Source organism: Rhinoderma darwinii, chromosome 2 (genome assembly GCF_050947455.1).
Source record: "Rhinoderma darwinii isolate aRhiDar2 chromosome 2, aRhiDar2.hap1, whole genome shotgun sequence".
Classification (NCBI taxonomy): Eukaryota; Metazoa; Chordata; class Amphibia; order Anura; family Rhinodermatidae; genus Rhinoderma; species Rhinoderma darwinii.
The window spans coordinates 38,795,225-38,810,018 of record NC_134688.1 but is presented as its reverse complement, the minus strand read 5'-3'; the positions used below and the strand labels follow the sequence as shown (position 1 = coordinate 38,810,018).

The 14,794-nt window shown below is 40.8% G+C and overlaps 1 protein-coding gene across 1 annotated transcript in view; it reads left to right on the top strand.

Annotated features, from left to right (window-relative positions):
• Positions 1-14,794, top strand: part of PDGFD (platelet derived growth factor D) — a 211,048-nt gene that overhangs the window by 82,804 nt on the left and 113,450 nt on the right. Inside the window, exons 2-3 of the mRNA XM_075851545.1 lie at positions 9,115-9,319; positions 13,647-13,827. Of these exons, the coding sequence (XP_075707660.1) occupies positions 9,115-9,319; positions 13,647-13,827 (386 nt within the window). The remainder of the gene's footprint in view (positions 1-9,114; positions 9,320-13,646; positions 13,828-14,794) is intronic.

Genomic DNA, 14,794 nt, shown 5'->3' with positions numbered 1-14,794 from the left:
CTTTATTCTGCTGGCAGTCAATCGCATGAACTGAAATGCAGATACATGAAGAAAAGAACCGCCTCAGTTTCTTCCTGAGACCAAAGTCTGGCTGTCATCAAGGAATATTCGCTTGAAGGTGCCATCATACAAATTTGCTCCCAGGTTCCTCTGATCTTTTGAGATCCTGCAACAGATAAACTCTGTCTCCTATAAGCTTCGGCTGCTTCCTACCCTCAGAATCCCCAACTCCTTTCATGTGTCCCTCTTGAAACACTACAGTAAGACTCCTGGTCCTGTAGTTGCTCGCAGAGGTTCTTCTGATGTGTTCGAGGTAAAGGAGGTCCTGGACTGAAAGAGGGTAGGAGGAAGGAATTTCTATTTGGTGGACTGGAGGGTTTGGTCCTGAGGAGAGGTCCTGGGAACCAGAAGAGAACCTTAATGCCCCCATCCTCGTTAAAAACTTCCTTATTCGCTCTGGCCCAAAGAAAAGGGGGGGGGGGTACTGTAATGGCCACCTCCCCTTACTTGCTGACGGCCGCGACCGCAGACCTCTCTCCTCCTGCCGACGTCTCGCTCCGCGGAGATGCCAGCACATCCGGCCGCTCTGCCCTGCAGTGACCACTAGGGTGGGCGCGTGCTAGTTCCCGGACTTAAAGGGCCAACGTGCACATGTAAATAATTAATTAATTATTCCCAGATCCCTCTGGACTATAAAAAGGGGCCCTGACCTTTCACTCCTTGCCTGAGTGTTGTCGTGTATTACTATTTTAGTCTTAGCATATGGTCCCTTAGTCGTATCCTGTTCCCAGCATTCCCGTGCTCTGCTACCTGTATCCTGTATCCCGTGCTGTGTTTGTTCCTGTGCCCTTTCTAGTGTTGGAGTTGTATTGTGCCATCTGCCACGCCTGCTGTCATACACCATGTCTGGTGTCATCTGCCATGCCTGGTATCATCTGTCACGTTTGGCATTATCTACCGTCAAGTTTCATCTGTGCCTAAGCTTCTGCTACTGTCTGGACTATAACAGGTACTCTTGTGCTAGGACTTTGCATAGACTTTGTATACTGTTGTTTGGCCAGCTGCTACTCCGCTACGGCAGTCCACATACCCACGGATCGTGACATGTAGTACATCAAGCCATGTTGTGTGTAACCTACTTATTTGGGGTCTTTCTTGTTCCCTCTGCTGGTTTCTGTAAATGAAAATGTTCTATCCATGTTTGCTAAATACGAGGGCCAATCAGATGTCTCTTCCTTGCTGCACATACTCCACTCTGGTTTTTAACTAAAGCAATGAATTAGAATCTACAGCTGCATCCCCCTCCTCCCTCTCTACTATTTACTGTTTTACACTAGGAGGATTTCTAATGGACTGAGGAGGTTTCTTAACAGTAAGTGTATGTGCACACACACTAATTACGTCCGTAATTGACGGACGTATTTCGGCCGCAAGTACCGGACCGAACACAGTGCAGGGAGCCGGGCTCCTAGCATCATACTTATGTACGATGCTAGGAGTCCCTGCCTCGCTGCAGGACAACTGTCCCGTACTGTAATCATGTTTTCAGTACGGGACAGTTGTCCTGCAGCGAAGCAGGGACTCCTAGCATCGTACATAAGTATGATGCTAGGAGCCCGGCTCCCTGCACTGTGTTCGGTCCGGTACTTGCGGCCGAAATACGTCCGTCAATTACGGACGTAATTAGTGTGTGTGCACATACCCTAACAGTGACCCTACAAGCATGTAAAGAGGGAATACAGACTGCTGGAAGTCTAGAAAGATGCCACTTTGCTCTAATGAGATACATTACAACGTTTTATATATATACACACATGTACTACTCATTTGTGAAGAAAAAAAATAATAGTAAGTGGTATGATTTGAGTTTTTGTCTCTTATAGCTACAACATAAATAAAGTTAAATATTTCTGCCTTATCTAATATTTAACAGGGACACTATGAACTAAAATAAGCTTTTCTTATTCTAACTACAGTATCCATTACTAATGGGGAACACTGTATTACAAATAGGTTTTAAGTGTATCAACATTGATTTCCTTTCTACTAAATCTTTAATCGTTGAAGGCCAAGTAATTTTCTAAGAGGATTACTGTTATTATACATTTTTATTTAGACTATTTGTTGTCATTGAAACAGCTGAATTTGTTACTGATTGCAATCCATTCATAAAAAAATATATATTTTATACCCATTGAACAATTTGTAATATCTCTCAGATTTGACGGCAAGATTTATGTAAACTGTTGAAATTAAACAAGCAGCCTGTTGCACATTGTCACCAAGGAGCTTAAAAATTCATAAAATAAGCATGAAATGAAAAATTGAGAGTCAGGGGTATAGAGAGTGCAGAGACCCTGGTGCCTAAGCCGGCCCATAGGCCCTTCTGCCACATAAAAATTTGGCAGAATTATAAATGGCTTGTAATAGGTTGGGAGACCCTGTCACAAATTTTTAATTGGGGCCCTGGAGCTTCAAGTTACGCCTCTGTAACTTATATGATAACTTATAATAATGAATAGAACTGGCAAAATCATCTCAAATAAAGTGAAACTATAGTAATTATGATTACAGAAAGTTACACACAATGGATGTTACCACAATGCATTGTCATTCGCTTCTAGTCTTTTTTACTGCAAAAAAAAAAGTGACAATCCAGGCCCTCCCCCTTCTTCTTAAAAAAAATTTAGGTGTAAAGATGAATTGTACGGCTATGTTCACACAGGGCGGATAGGCTGCGTAAAAGTATTTGACAAATCTGCCCTGGACCCCGCAGGAAATTCCAGCTGACAAACCGCACCAAATTGTGGTGCAGTTTTTCGGCCGGGAGATCCGCTGTGAAAAACAGCACGTAAAGAGAAAAAATCCTAAACTTACCCATAATCATGGCGACACGTCCCTCTGACGTCCTACAGCCCGGCCCACCGGGATGTAATTTCATCCCATGTGACCGCTGCAACCTGAGATAGGGACGCGGGCGCCTCACCATTACTACGGGTAAGTATAGCCTTTTTTTTCTGAGTTGCGATTTTTGCTGCGGAATCATGGGTTTTACCTTCCCATTGAATTCAATAAGGAAAACCCACAACAGAAAACCAGCGATTCCGCAGCATAAATGGACATGCTGCGGATTAAAAAAAACGCACCGCAGGTCAATGTATGAACTTTTTTGGGCGTTTTCTTTTATGCAGCATGTGGATGAGATTTGTTCAAATCTCATCCACTCTTCTGCTACTGTATAATTCTGCAGGTTTTCCGCAATGAAGTCCGTTGAGAAAAATCTGCAGCGTTTACGCTACGTGTGGGCATAACCTAAATCTGCTAAAATGCTGCCCCCTACAGTCAGAGTGCCGCTTCAGGTTCTTAGCATGGATGGTGCTTGTCATACTTTAATACATGTACGCTAGTTTGCGGTGAAAATGTATACTAATGGATTCATATTAATGTAGCCCATTGCATGTAGAGTGTCTCCTGACATTGTAGGGTATTACTGTATGTAGACGTGTGTTACTTATTTGATACAATGTTGCAATCACACGGTCTGTAACAAGCCCTTTTAAGCTGTCGAGATGGTGACGATAACTAAACAGAACATTCCTGTCCTCAAGGTGAACTTCCCATGATTTGGTTTCCGAATTTTATATCTTTAAGTCTTTTTTGTTTTGATGACTAAGCTCTTTGAAGTGAACTAATGATCAGCCAAGAATCCCGAGCATCATTATGTTTTATAGCTGGATGCCAAATATATTAATGTAATGAACCTATATGTACCACTCGCCTAAAACTTATGTTCCCCTTGCCAAAAAATATATTACTGGATGCTGGGTTTAACTGCAGAGTTATAGCATGAATTTTAAGTGGCTTTTTTAGTCATATTTTACCTTTGTGATTTTTCTGCTGTCAGTTTATAATGCACCAAGAGGTAATGGATTATGCAGCAAGTACAATGTAAAGTACACAAGTATAAAGCAGAATGCGGAAATTGTACTATATCTTCAAGTTGAACGCATGCAGTATTTTTCAGTAGGTTGGGCTATGACAACCAACAATCAATCAGAATATTAGAATGTTGTCAACTCCAAATAGAACATCAGCTTTGTCACCTCTCTACAAGCATTATGTAGGAGTGCTTTGCCTGCTCATATCCTAACACCTAAGAGCATGTTCAGACATGGCAGAAATTTTCTGCTGCAGATCTAATGGGTTTACCCAGAAGGAACAGATTTCGCAGTGGACTTGCATTGCAAAGGCTGAAATCCACAGTAAAAATCTGATGCTTTTCTCATGCTGCGGAATGCTATTTTCAGCGCCATTGTTTTCTGCAACATCTGCACTAAGTAAACTAAAGAAACCAAAGAATGAAATGTCTGCTGCATATTTCCACTTCTGCCTGTCCGTAGCGGAATTCTGCCACAAATCCGCCATGTGTGAACATGCCCTTGGGGTCTGTTCACACAGGGTGAATATGCTGCGTAAAAGTACACAGCGTATCCACCCTGGTCCCTGCATGGACTTCCAGATGAAAAACCGCACCAAATTGTGGCGCAGTTTTTCGGCCGGAATGTCCAGTGCAGAAAACAGCATGGAAAAATAAAAAGTCTATACTTACCCGTAGCAATAGCGATGCATCCCTTTGATGTCCTGCAGCCCGGCCTCCTGGGATGACGGTTCATCACATGTGACCGCTGCAACCTGTGATTGGCTACAGCAGTCACATGGGATGAAGCATCATCCCAGGAGGCCGGGCTGGACACAGAAACAGAGATTTGCAACATCTGCTATTTGTTGCGGGTTTTACCTTTCCATTAAATTCAATGGGGAAAACCCGCAACAGAAAAGCAGCAATTCGGCAGCATAAGTTGACATGCGTATTCAAAAACTGTACTGCAGGTTAATTTACGCTGATTTTTTACGCAGCGTGTGGACGAAAGTTGTTCAAATCTCATTCTCGCTGCTGCTACTGTATTATGCTGCGGATTTTCCCTAATTAAATATATTGCAGAATTTACGCTATGTGTGAACCCGGCCTAAATGTTAGCAGGACTTTTGGTAATAATCTGAGGCTGCTTTGGGACTTCTTTGAAGGATATTGTATAGTGTCACTGATGTTAGTTGTAAAAGACTAAACAAGCGCTCACAAACTACTGCCGTCTAGTGCCCAAATAACAAAGAATACTGCCGTGCAATGCCTAAATAATACCTCTAACAAAGTGTCCTAATAATACTACAAATGCTCCCATTTTACCGCCATATAGTACCCATGCACTACTGCAGATCTACAAATTATACCACCAATCAGGGCTACATTATAGTGAGTGGTTTCAGGGTTTATTTTAATTTTGGGTAGTAAAGGGTTTAATAGTCTGATCCCTAACATGCATGTGGTCTCGAGTGCTGAAGGAGTTAGTGTACCGTCCCTGATGACTAGCGGCAGTGATAGGGCTAATGGTTTATTCCTTTTTCTTCTATGGTAAAGAATGGTTTTAATGACATCCCTGGCGGTCTAGGGTGGAAATGGTACTTCCTCAACTGCCCTAGAACATCAGGGATATTAAGGGATTAGTGTTGGTATCCCTGATTGTCTAGAGTGGTGACGGTTATAATGGTCCCATTCCCGGTGATCTAGAGCAGTAAAGTAGTTCATGGAGACTTGCCTAATGGCTTAATGTGGCGATAAGGGTCACTAGTAAAGTCCATTGTAGTCTAAGGGGGTGAAGGGGTTAATATTGAAGTCCCTGGTGGTCTAAGATGTTGGAGGAGTTAACGGTAAAATACCCGGTGGCCTAGCAATGGTGTTCATACAGGACTGGGAGCCCCATGGCAAAGATAAAGTGAGGCCCCTATCAGCGGCTGCTTGACATCACTATATGCCGTTTTCTTGGGCATCTGAGCAGTTCTGCTGGTGGACCCTCATACTTGATCTAACAGTCAGAATACAACCTATTTGCTCAAAAATACAGTGGGTGGAAATTTTACATTTCACGGCACACAAGCATTCCCTCTGTACAAGGGTGGCATGAAACAGCACCAATATGGGGGTCACTTTTTAATTTTTGCTATGGGGCCTACTTGTCTCCATGGATAGCTCCTCAATGAAAGTTTGTCAGTATCTTTTGCCATCTATAAACTATTATTTCGTGATTGAGTGGGAAATGTCACAAACTTTCTTTCACGCCAGTATTGATGCCCGAAATTCTGAGAACGTACATGTGATTCTACAACGAAGAACATGTTGCCATATTTTGGTATCTGTTGTAGGTATTTCAGACATGAGGACAAGATTTCCAAGTTATGTTTTGAACTCTATGTCTCAATGTTCTAAGATATTTGGAACAATGTTTCCAGTAAAGTCATGTATTCTGGAGACACTGATGGGAGATGACTTAGTATCCACATATCACTGAGTGCGGACCGGAAGAGCGGCCAGAGGAGCAGTTCATCCATACTGGCACAGCCCCCGCACAGCCCCCTTCCCTTCTATTCTTAATAAGTGAAGCAATTCCAGTTTGTTACAGTGATTTAAATTCACTTTAAAAGAAGAACTCACAGAATCAAGTATTTTCTGCGTCTCCGTTCATTGTTTTGCTGAACATTTATGGGGAAATCTGTTATTTATCACCGTGCAAATGGAAAAAGTTCAGCGTTAATTTCCCTTTGTGGACCAATGTCCTCTAAAAATGCACCCATTTTTATAAGGGGGAGACTTAGTTTGGATCATTCTGCCAATTAAGTGCTATATAGTTCCATAGTACTATGGTATAATACCTAATGGATACCATGATGTAAATTCAATATCTATTTATTGTAAATTCAATATTATAGATGAGCGAATTCCCCAAAATTAGTTTCGGGTCCGATTCAATTCGGTCTGAATAAATTCGTTGCAAATCGCAAGTGCCCCAAATGCCCTAAAAAGTAATATCCGACTCTCTGATGTCTTTTAGGACATCAACGACTGTACTGCATCTTGTGAAAGCTGTCTGCAAAGAATTATGGGGAAGCCCATCCTAGGTCATGTGATCATGTTTTCTAATCTGTGAATTGCGGCCATTTTGCCACGATTCCTGTGCCAGGAACCCCAAAAGTTTCAGATTTCGAGGAAAAATTAATTTCAGTCCCGAATTCGATTTGTGTACAATTGATTTTTGCACATCTCTGTTCAAGATATCTACTCTCTCATATCTATCTATCTATCTATCTATCTATCTATCTATCTATCTATCTATCTATCTATCTATCTATCTATCTATCTATCTATCTATCTATCTATCGATCTATCTATGTCACGATCCGTGGGTATGTGGACCAACTAGGCCGCACCACCATAGCAGAGTAGCAGCTGGCCAAACAGCAGTCTATACAAGGGTACCTGAGATAGTCCAGACAGTAGCAGAGGCTTAGGCACAGATGGCACTTGAAGGTAGATGACACCACACGTGGCAGATGATATCAGGCGTGGCAGATGATACCAGACGTGGTGTATGACAGCAGGCGTGACAAGTGACACAACACGACTCCAACACTGTAAGGTTCAGGAACAAACACAGCACAGGATACAGGTAGCAGGGCATGGGAACAACGGGAACAGGATAACACTAAGGGACCATTTGCTAAGACTAGCATAGGATAACACAACAATGCTCAGGCAAGGAGTGAAAGGGCAGAGCCCTTTTTATAGTCCAGGGTGATCATGGGCTAATTAGTAATAATATACATGTGCGCGCTGGCCCTTTTAGGCTGGGCACGAGTGTGCACGCACCCTACGGGACACAGCAGAGCGGAGCGGAAGTGAGTGCTGGTGTCTCCTAGGATGGAGATGCCGGCCATCACTTACGAGTCCATGGGCGCGGCCATCGAGGAGTGAGTAGGAACGACGGTTCGTGACTGTGGACGTTACAATCCAGCTATCATCTCATGTATTTCTATCTATCTATCTATCTATCTATCATTTATCTATGCCATGTATTTATATCTTTCTATCTATCTTACTATCTATCTACCTATCGCTCTCTCTCATATCTATCTAGTGGAAAAGGGAAGAGAAACGCATATAAATGCAAAGTATGCGTAGTTGTGTGTGCACAAGCCTTAGGACCTCATGCTCCAGTCCCACATATATATATTTCCAAACGAATAGGCAGCACAACACATGTGTCAATTCAGTGAAAAAAGGTTTATTCACCCATACGTCAGTGCAACGTTTCAGCCCACATGGGCCTTTCTCAATGCTTGAGAGAGGCCCATGTGGGCTGAAACATTGCACTGACGTATGGGTGAATAAACCTTTTTTCACTGAATTGGAACCTGTGTTGTGCTGCCTATTCATTTGGAAATATCTATCTATCTATCTATCTATCTATCTATCTATCTATCTATCTATCTATCTATCTATCTATCTATCTATCTATCTATCTACCTATCTATCTAATCTATCTTTTATTTATTAATCATGATCAGTGCCACTCTGGCTAAATCGACAATACAGCTTGTCAATTGATGCTCATTTGCGCCATTCAAACAGAGCAATGATTGAGTGTATGGGAACAAACTATTGTTACTATGATTTTTATGGCCACAAGCGTTTGTTCGTTCATTGGATGATCTTTGCTTAGTTTTCACAGGGCAATGATTGGGAATGAGCATTCGTATGGTCTCTCATTTACCCGTTCATTGGCCCATGTATCAGAGCCTTAAATGGACCTGTTCTAACTGGGGTGGTCTGTCATCTGGGGGCTAATCCAGAAGAGAGAGAGAGAGAGAGAGAGGAAGTCCAATCTCAAGCTCTTAAAGGTGCCTAGCTGTTTGTGGGAGGTCCTCGGATCTCCCTTGTGGAGGCTGCTCATCCTCCTGCCCCATATATATATATTTGTATTGTTTAATCTTTCACTAATGTGAGCAGATGAAAAGGTTATTCATACTTTTACTGAGTTAAGTCACGCTAGCTTTGGTGAGATAATAGCAGAATAGGCAACAGGGCATCAATAAGCCGCTGGGTAACCGGTTAGGCTGTGTACGATGCCGGTGGCAGGTTGCCTGGCGAAATATTTTATTTTATGGGTGTGAACTTGAATTGTTTTATTTTTGACACTACATATTTTATTTTTATTTCAACAGAGAGCAATCTCCTTACCAAACTTTACCAGAAAGAAGAAACCATCCATGTTATGGCAAATGGCTGTGTAACCAGCCCACGGTTCCCTAACAGTTATCCAAGAAACCTTCTACTTACTTGGAAACTGGAGTCTGCAGAAAACACTAGAATACAGCTGGCATTTGACAGTCAGTTTGGCCTGGAGGAGCAAGAAAATGACGTATGCAGGTTAGTCAGAACCTATGAAAGGGACCTTTCCTTAAGGCTGGATTTACAGAGTTTTCTTGCATTTTCAGTGACTTTTCTTACTGCATTTTTTAGCACTTTTTTTTGCCCAAAACGTTTGTGGCCAGATGTTACTTTTAACTCTTCAGTAAAATAGGAGAACGCCTGCATACACAGCATTTTGGTTTGTGGTGTTTTCATAGTGTTTATTGGGTCACTGACATTTTCTCTTATGCTTTTTTCATAGGCTTCTTTATAGGACTTCAAAAACACATGTACATAATGACACTAAATAAAAAATGGCATAAAAATGCATGTAAAAATGACATTAAAAATGCTTAAAACACATGCCATTTTTTTACATGTGTTTTAAAACACTGAAAAAAGTGTGTGAAGGAACATTTAGTAAAGAGCTATATATTACAAATTTCTCAAAAATGTTTAAAATGTGATAAAGGAAATTAATGATATACAATTCCTAAAGACATATAGTATTCAGTAATCGCAGTCGCAGCCAGGCCATGGTGCCTCATGGTGCCCAAATGCCTCTATGCCACATAAGAAGATATTAGTATGATTAATGTCACATGTTGTGGTCCATGTAGGTTGTTGTGGTCCATGTAGGTACCAATGACAGAATAAATGATAGGTGCAGGAGCCTTAAGAATAATTTTAAAGAACTAGGCTACAAGCTGAAGGGAAGGACCTCCAAGGTAGTATTCTCAGGAATACTGCCTGTGCCATGCGCATCACAGGAAAGACAGCGGGAGCTCAGGGAGTTAAATGCATGGCTTAAGTCTTGGTGTAGAGGAGAAGGCTTTGGGTTCCTAGAGCACTGGGCTGACTTTTCATTGGGGTACAAACTGTATCTTGCAGATGATTTGCACCTAAATGGAAGGGGGTCCGCTGTGCTGGGGGAGAGAATTCTTGCTGGGGTGGAGTATTTAAACTAGGGTTGAGGAGGGAGGCCAATGTAGAAAAAAAAAGGGGTAGTTAGGTTAGAGAGGGGTCAGACTATATTGGTGGGGGGAGAAATAGACTTTGGGGAGAGGACTAGACAACAATATAAGGAGATCCTTTCGTTACAAAACAGCAATGAAAACAAAAATGGCCATATAATGTCAAATAATCAAATTTCTGATACTGAAAGTGAAACATTTAATGGCAAGTTAAAGTTTATGTTCATAAATGCCAGAAGTCTAGCAAGCAAAATGGGGGAGCTGGAGGCCTTGGTACTGGAGGAACATATAGATCTAGTTGGTGTAGCTGAAACATGGCCGGACTCTTCACACGACTGGGCTGTAAATCTAGAGGGTTTTACACTGTTTCGGAAAGACAAGACATATAGGAAAGGTGGTGGTGTATGTCTGTATGTGAGAAGTGATATGACGGCGGTGGTTTATGTCTGTATGTGAGAAGTGATATGAAGGCGGTGGTGTATGTCTGTATGTGAAAAGTGATATGAAGGCGGTGGTGTATGTCTGTATGTGAGAAGTGATATGAAGGCAGTGGTGTATGTCTGTATGTGAGAAGTGATATGAAGGCGGTGGTGTATGTCTGTATGTGAGAAGTGATATGAAGGCGAGTGCGAAAGAGACAATAGTGGGTGAAGACTGTGAGGAGGTTGAAACCTTGTGGGTGGAATTACAAAGGGAGGTAAACACTGAAAAAATTACTTTTGGTGTAATCTATAGACCCCCAATATAACTGAGGTGATGGATGATCAGCTATATAAACAGATGGAGCGGGCTGCACAGGGGGTACAGTAGTGATAAAGGGAGATTTTAATTACTGGGATGTTAATTGGTGTCATGGTTCGGCTTCAGCTGCAAAGGGGAGAAATTTCCTCAACCTGTTGCAGGAAAATTTTATGGGCCAGTTTGTGGAAGACCCGACTCGAGGTGACGCTCTGTTGGATCTAGTCATTTCTAATAATGCAGAGCTTGTTGGGAACGTCAAGGTTCATGGAAACCTCGGTAAAAGTGATTACAATATAGTTATATTTTACCTATACTGTAAAAAACAAACACAGGTTGGGAGGGCAGAAACACTTAATTTTAAGAATGTCAATTTCCCCAGGATGAGGGCTGTAATTCAGGATATAGACTGGGTACAACTAACGTCAAATAATGGTACAAATGATAAATGGGAGATTTTCTAATCTACTTTGGGTAATTATAGTTCAAAACTTATTCCTATAGGTAACAAGTATAAACGACAGCCAGCACGGTTTTACTAAGGACAGAAGCTGTCAAAAGAACCTGATTTCTTTTTATGAAGAGGCGAGCAGAAGCCTAGACAGAGGGGCCGCTGTGGATATAGTGTTTTTGGACTTTGCAAAGGCATTTGACACTGTCCCCCATAGACGTCTAATGGGTAAATTAAGGACTATAGGTTTAGAAAGTATAGTTTGTAATTGGATTGAGAGTTGGCTCAAGGTATCCAGAGAGTAGTGGTCAATGATTCCTACTCTGAATGGTCCCCGGTTATAAGTGGTGTACCCCAGGGTTCAGTGCTGGGACCACTATTATTCAACTTATTTATTAATGATATAGAGGATTGGATTAATAGCACTATTTCTATTTTTGCAGATGACACCAAGCTATATAGTATTATTCAGTCTATGGAAGATGTTCGTAAATTGCAAGCTGATTTGGACACACTAAGTGTTTGGGTGTCCACTTGGCAAATGAGGTTTAATGTAGATAAATGTAAAAGTTATTCATCTGGGTACCAATAACCTGCATGCATCATATGTCCAAGGGGTGCTACACTGAGGGAGTCACTTGTTGAGAAGGATCCGGGTGTACTTGTAGATCATAAACTAAATAATAGCATGCAATGTCAATCAGCTGCTTCAAAGGCCAGCAAGATATTGTCGTGTATTAAGAGGCATGGACTCGCGGGACAGGGACGTAATATTACTACTTTACAAAGCATTAGTGAGGCCTCATCTAGAATATGCAGTTCAGTTCTGGTCTCCAGTTCATAGAAAGGATGCCCTGGAGTTAGAAAAAATACAAAGAAGAGCAACGAAGCTAATAAGGGGCATGGAGAATCTAAGGTATGAGGAAAGATTAATAGAATTAAACCTATTTATCCTTGAAAAAAGATGACTAAGGGGGGGACATGATTAACTTATATAAATATATTAATGGCACATACGAAAAATATGGTGAAATCCTGTTCCATGTAAAACTCCCTCAAAAAACAAGGGGGCACTCCCTCCGTCTGGAGAAAAAAAGGTTCAACCTGCAGAGGCGACAAGCCTTCTTTACTGTGAGAACTGTGAATCTATGGAATAGTCACCACAGGAGCCGTCACAGCAGGGACAGGAGACGGCTTTAATAAAGGCTTAGATTATTTCCTAGAACAAAAAAATATAAGCTCTTGTGTGCAGAAATTTTTGTTTACTTCCCTTTTCCCGTCCCTTGGTTGAACTTGATGGACATGTGTATTTTTTCAACCGTACGAACTATGTAACTATATGTAACATAATAGGATGGGGGCCTGGTTGGAGATTTTGTATTGGGGCCTAAAAGCTTCAAGTTAAAGGGGTTATTTAGGTTATTAAAATTGATGGCCTTTCCTTAGGATATGGGCTGGCTACAGTTGGACCCCCACTGATCTAATATTGATGGCCTATCCTAAGGATAGGCCATCATTTCTAATAACCCGGATAATCCCTTTGAACCTCTGCCGCCATTCATTACTTCAGCCGTAAAAACATATTTAGTGATAAATCATCCTCTTATTTATTTTTATCCTAGCGGCAGAAAAACTGGTAGCGACAGAAAAACTGTATTTGAGTCGGTGATAATAATAATATGAATATGAATAATAAGAATAATAGCAGCAAAAATAGTATTATGTCTATAAAAAGGTCCAGAAAAATATACTAAAGCAACTTGTCATTTTTTTTATTTTTTATTCCAGCTCACTCTGGTCTTATGAGTCCAGTGGGCGGATTTGCAATGATTGACAGCTGCAGAAATATCTGTCAGTCAAGAAGTAGGACTGACCACTAGACTCATAAGCGCCGATTAAGAAGGGATTTTACTTCATAAATTACAAAATGACAAGCTATACTGAATATTTTCCTTCCAAACTATATATCAATCATCTCAGTTTCTCCTGCTCTATAATAGTGTGTCTGCAGATAACCCTGCATGTTTAATGTGACATGTTCACTTTAAATTCCATGTGTGAAGTGACTTTCTCTGGAACACCTTCTAAACTACTATGTAAACCTGGGACAAATTCTTTTACTTAGCATTAACATAGAAACCAGATTAAATTGTTGGCATTGACACATTTCATTGACCTCTAGGTATGATTTTGTGGAAGTGGAAGAAGCTTCAGAAACAAGCACAGTCATTCGTGGGCGATGGTGCGGACATAAAGAAGTTCCTCCAAGACTGACATCCAAAATAAATCAAGTCAAGATCACGTTTAAATCAGATGATCATTTTGTGGCTAAGCCTGGCTTTAAAGTTTGCTACTCTGTTGTGGTAAGTTTTATGTGTTTATGACATCTTGACACCATAGTTGCCTTGTAAGAGGAGCTGTGACATTAAAATGTGACAGGTTCCAAAAACTTCCAAAACATCCACCGATACTAAATACGGATTAGTCAGCAAGTAAACCAGGTGACTACAACTGGCAATATGGTAAGGAAATGTAAACTGGACCAAATGTGAAAATATATCTTTATTACCTTTTTTTATATTATTATTATTATTATTATTATTATTATTATTATTGTTGTTGTTGTTGTTATTATTATTATATTATTATTATTTTTATTATTATTATTATTTTATTTTTTATTTCAGTTAATTTTTGCTTTGAATAGTTCAGAAAAACAAATCTGTTAACTGGAAACCATAAATAATCTGCTGGTGCTGTCTGTATTTCATACTGTAAATGTGGTACAATGATGTCCCCGAATCAATGGGATGTGATTGTTACATTGCTACAGTTACAGTATGTGTATCAGAGCCCTGTTTTTGTAACGAGCCATGCACCAGTGTGTCCATCACATGACCAGGACAGAATGGGGGATGTTTTGAAAACCGTGAGAAAAAAAAGTAAAAGCAAAAATGAAACAAAGCAAAAAAACTTCACATTAGCTCTAAGCATAAATGACAAAGTAATGGCAATATATTAGGTTACATTTTTTGTGTTTGTTCCAATGCTAAATCTTAAAGCATTGACCAGAAGACTTTGATCTTTTTGACATAAGGAACTAAATCCCATGGGATTGATATGTCCAAATCAAAAGCACGTTAAGCACGTTTAGCTAAGTCTGTACCTGAATGATAAGATTCCATCTCCAAACACTTCCCAACATATCTCCAGCCGCGGGAGGTACTGTAAGAACGCTCTGCACATGTTTCCATCTCATGTAAAGCTCATGTTCTTAACCATGAGTCTGGTGGCTTTGATTATCAAATGTTCTGTACAAATCGTCACGTA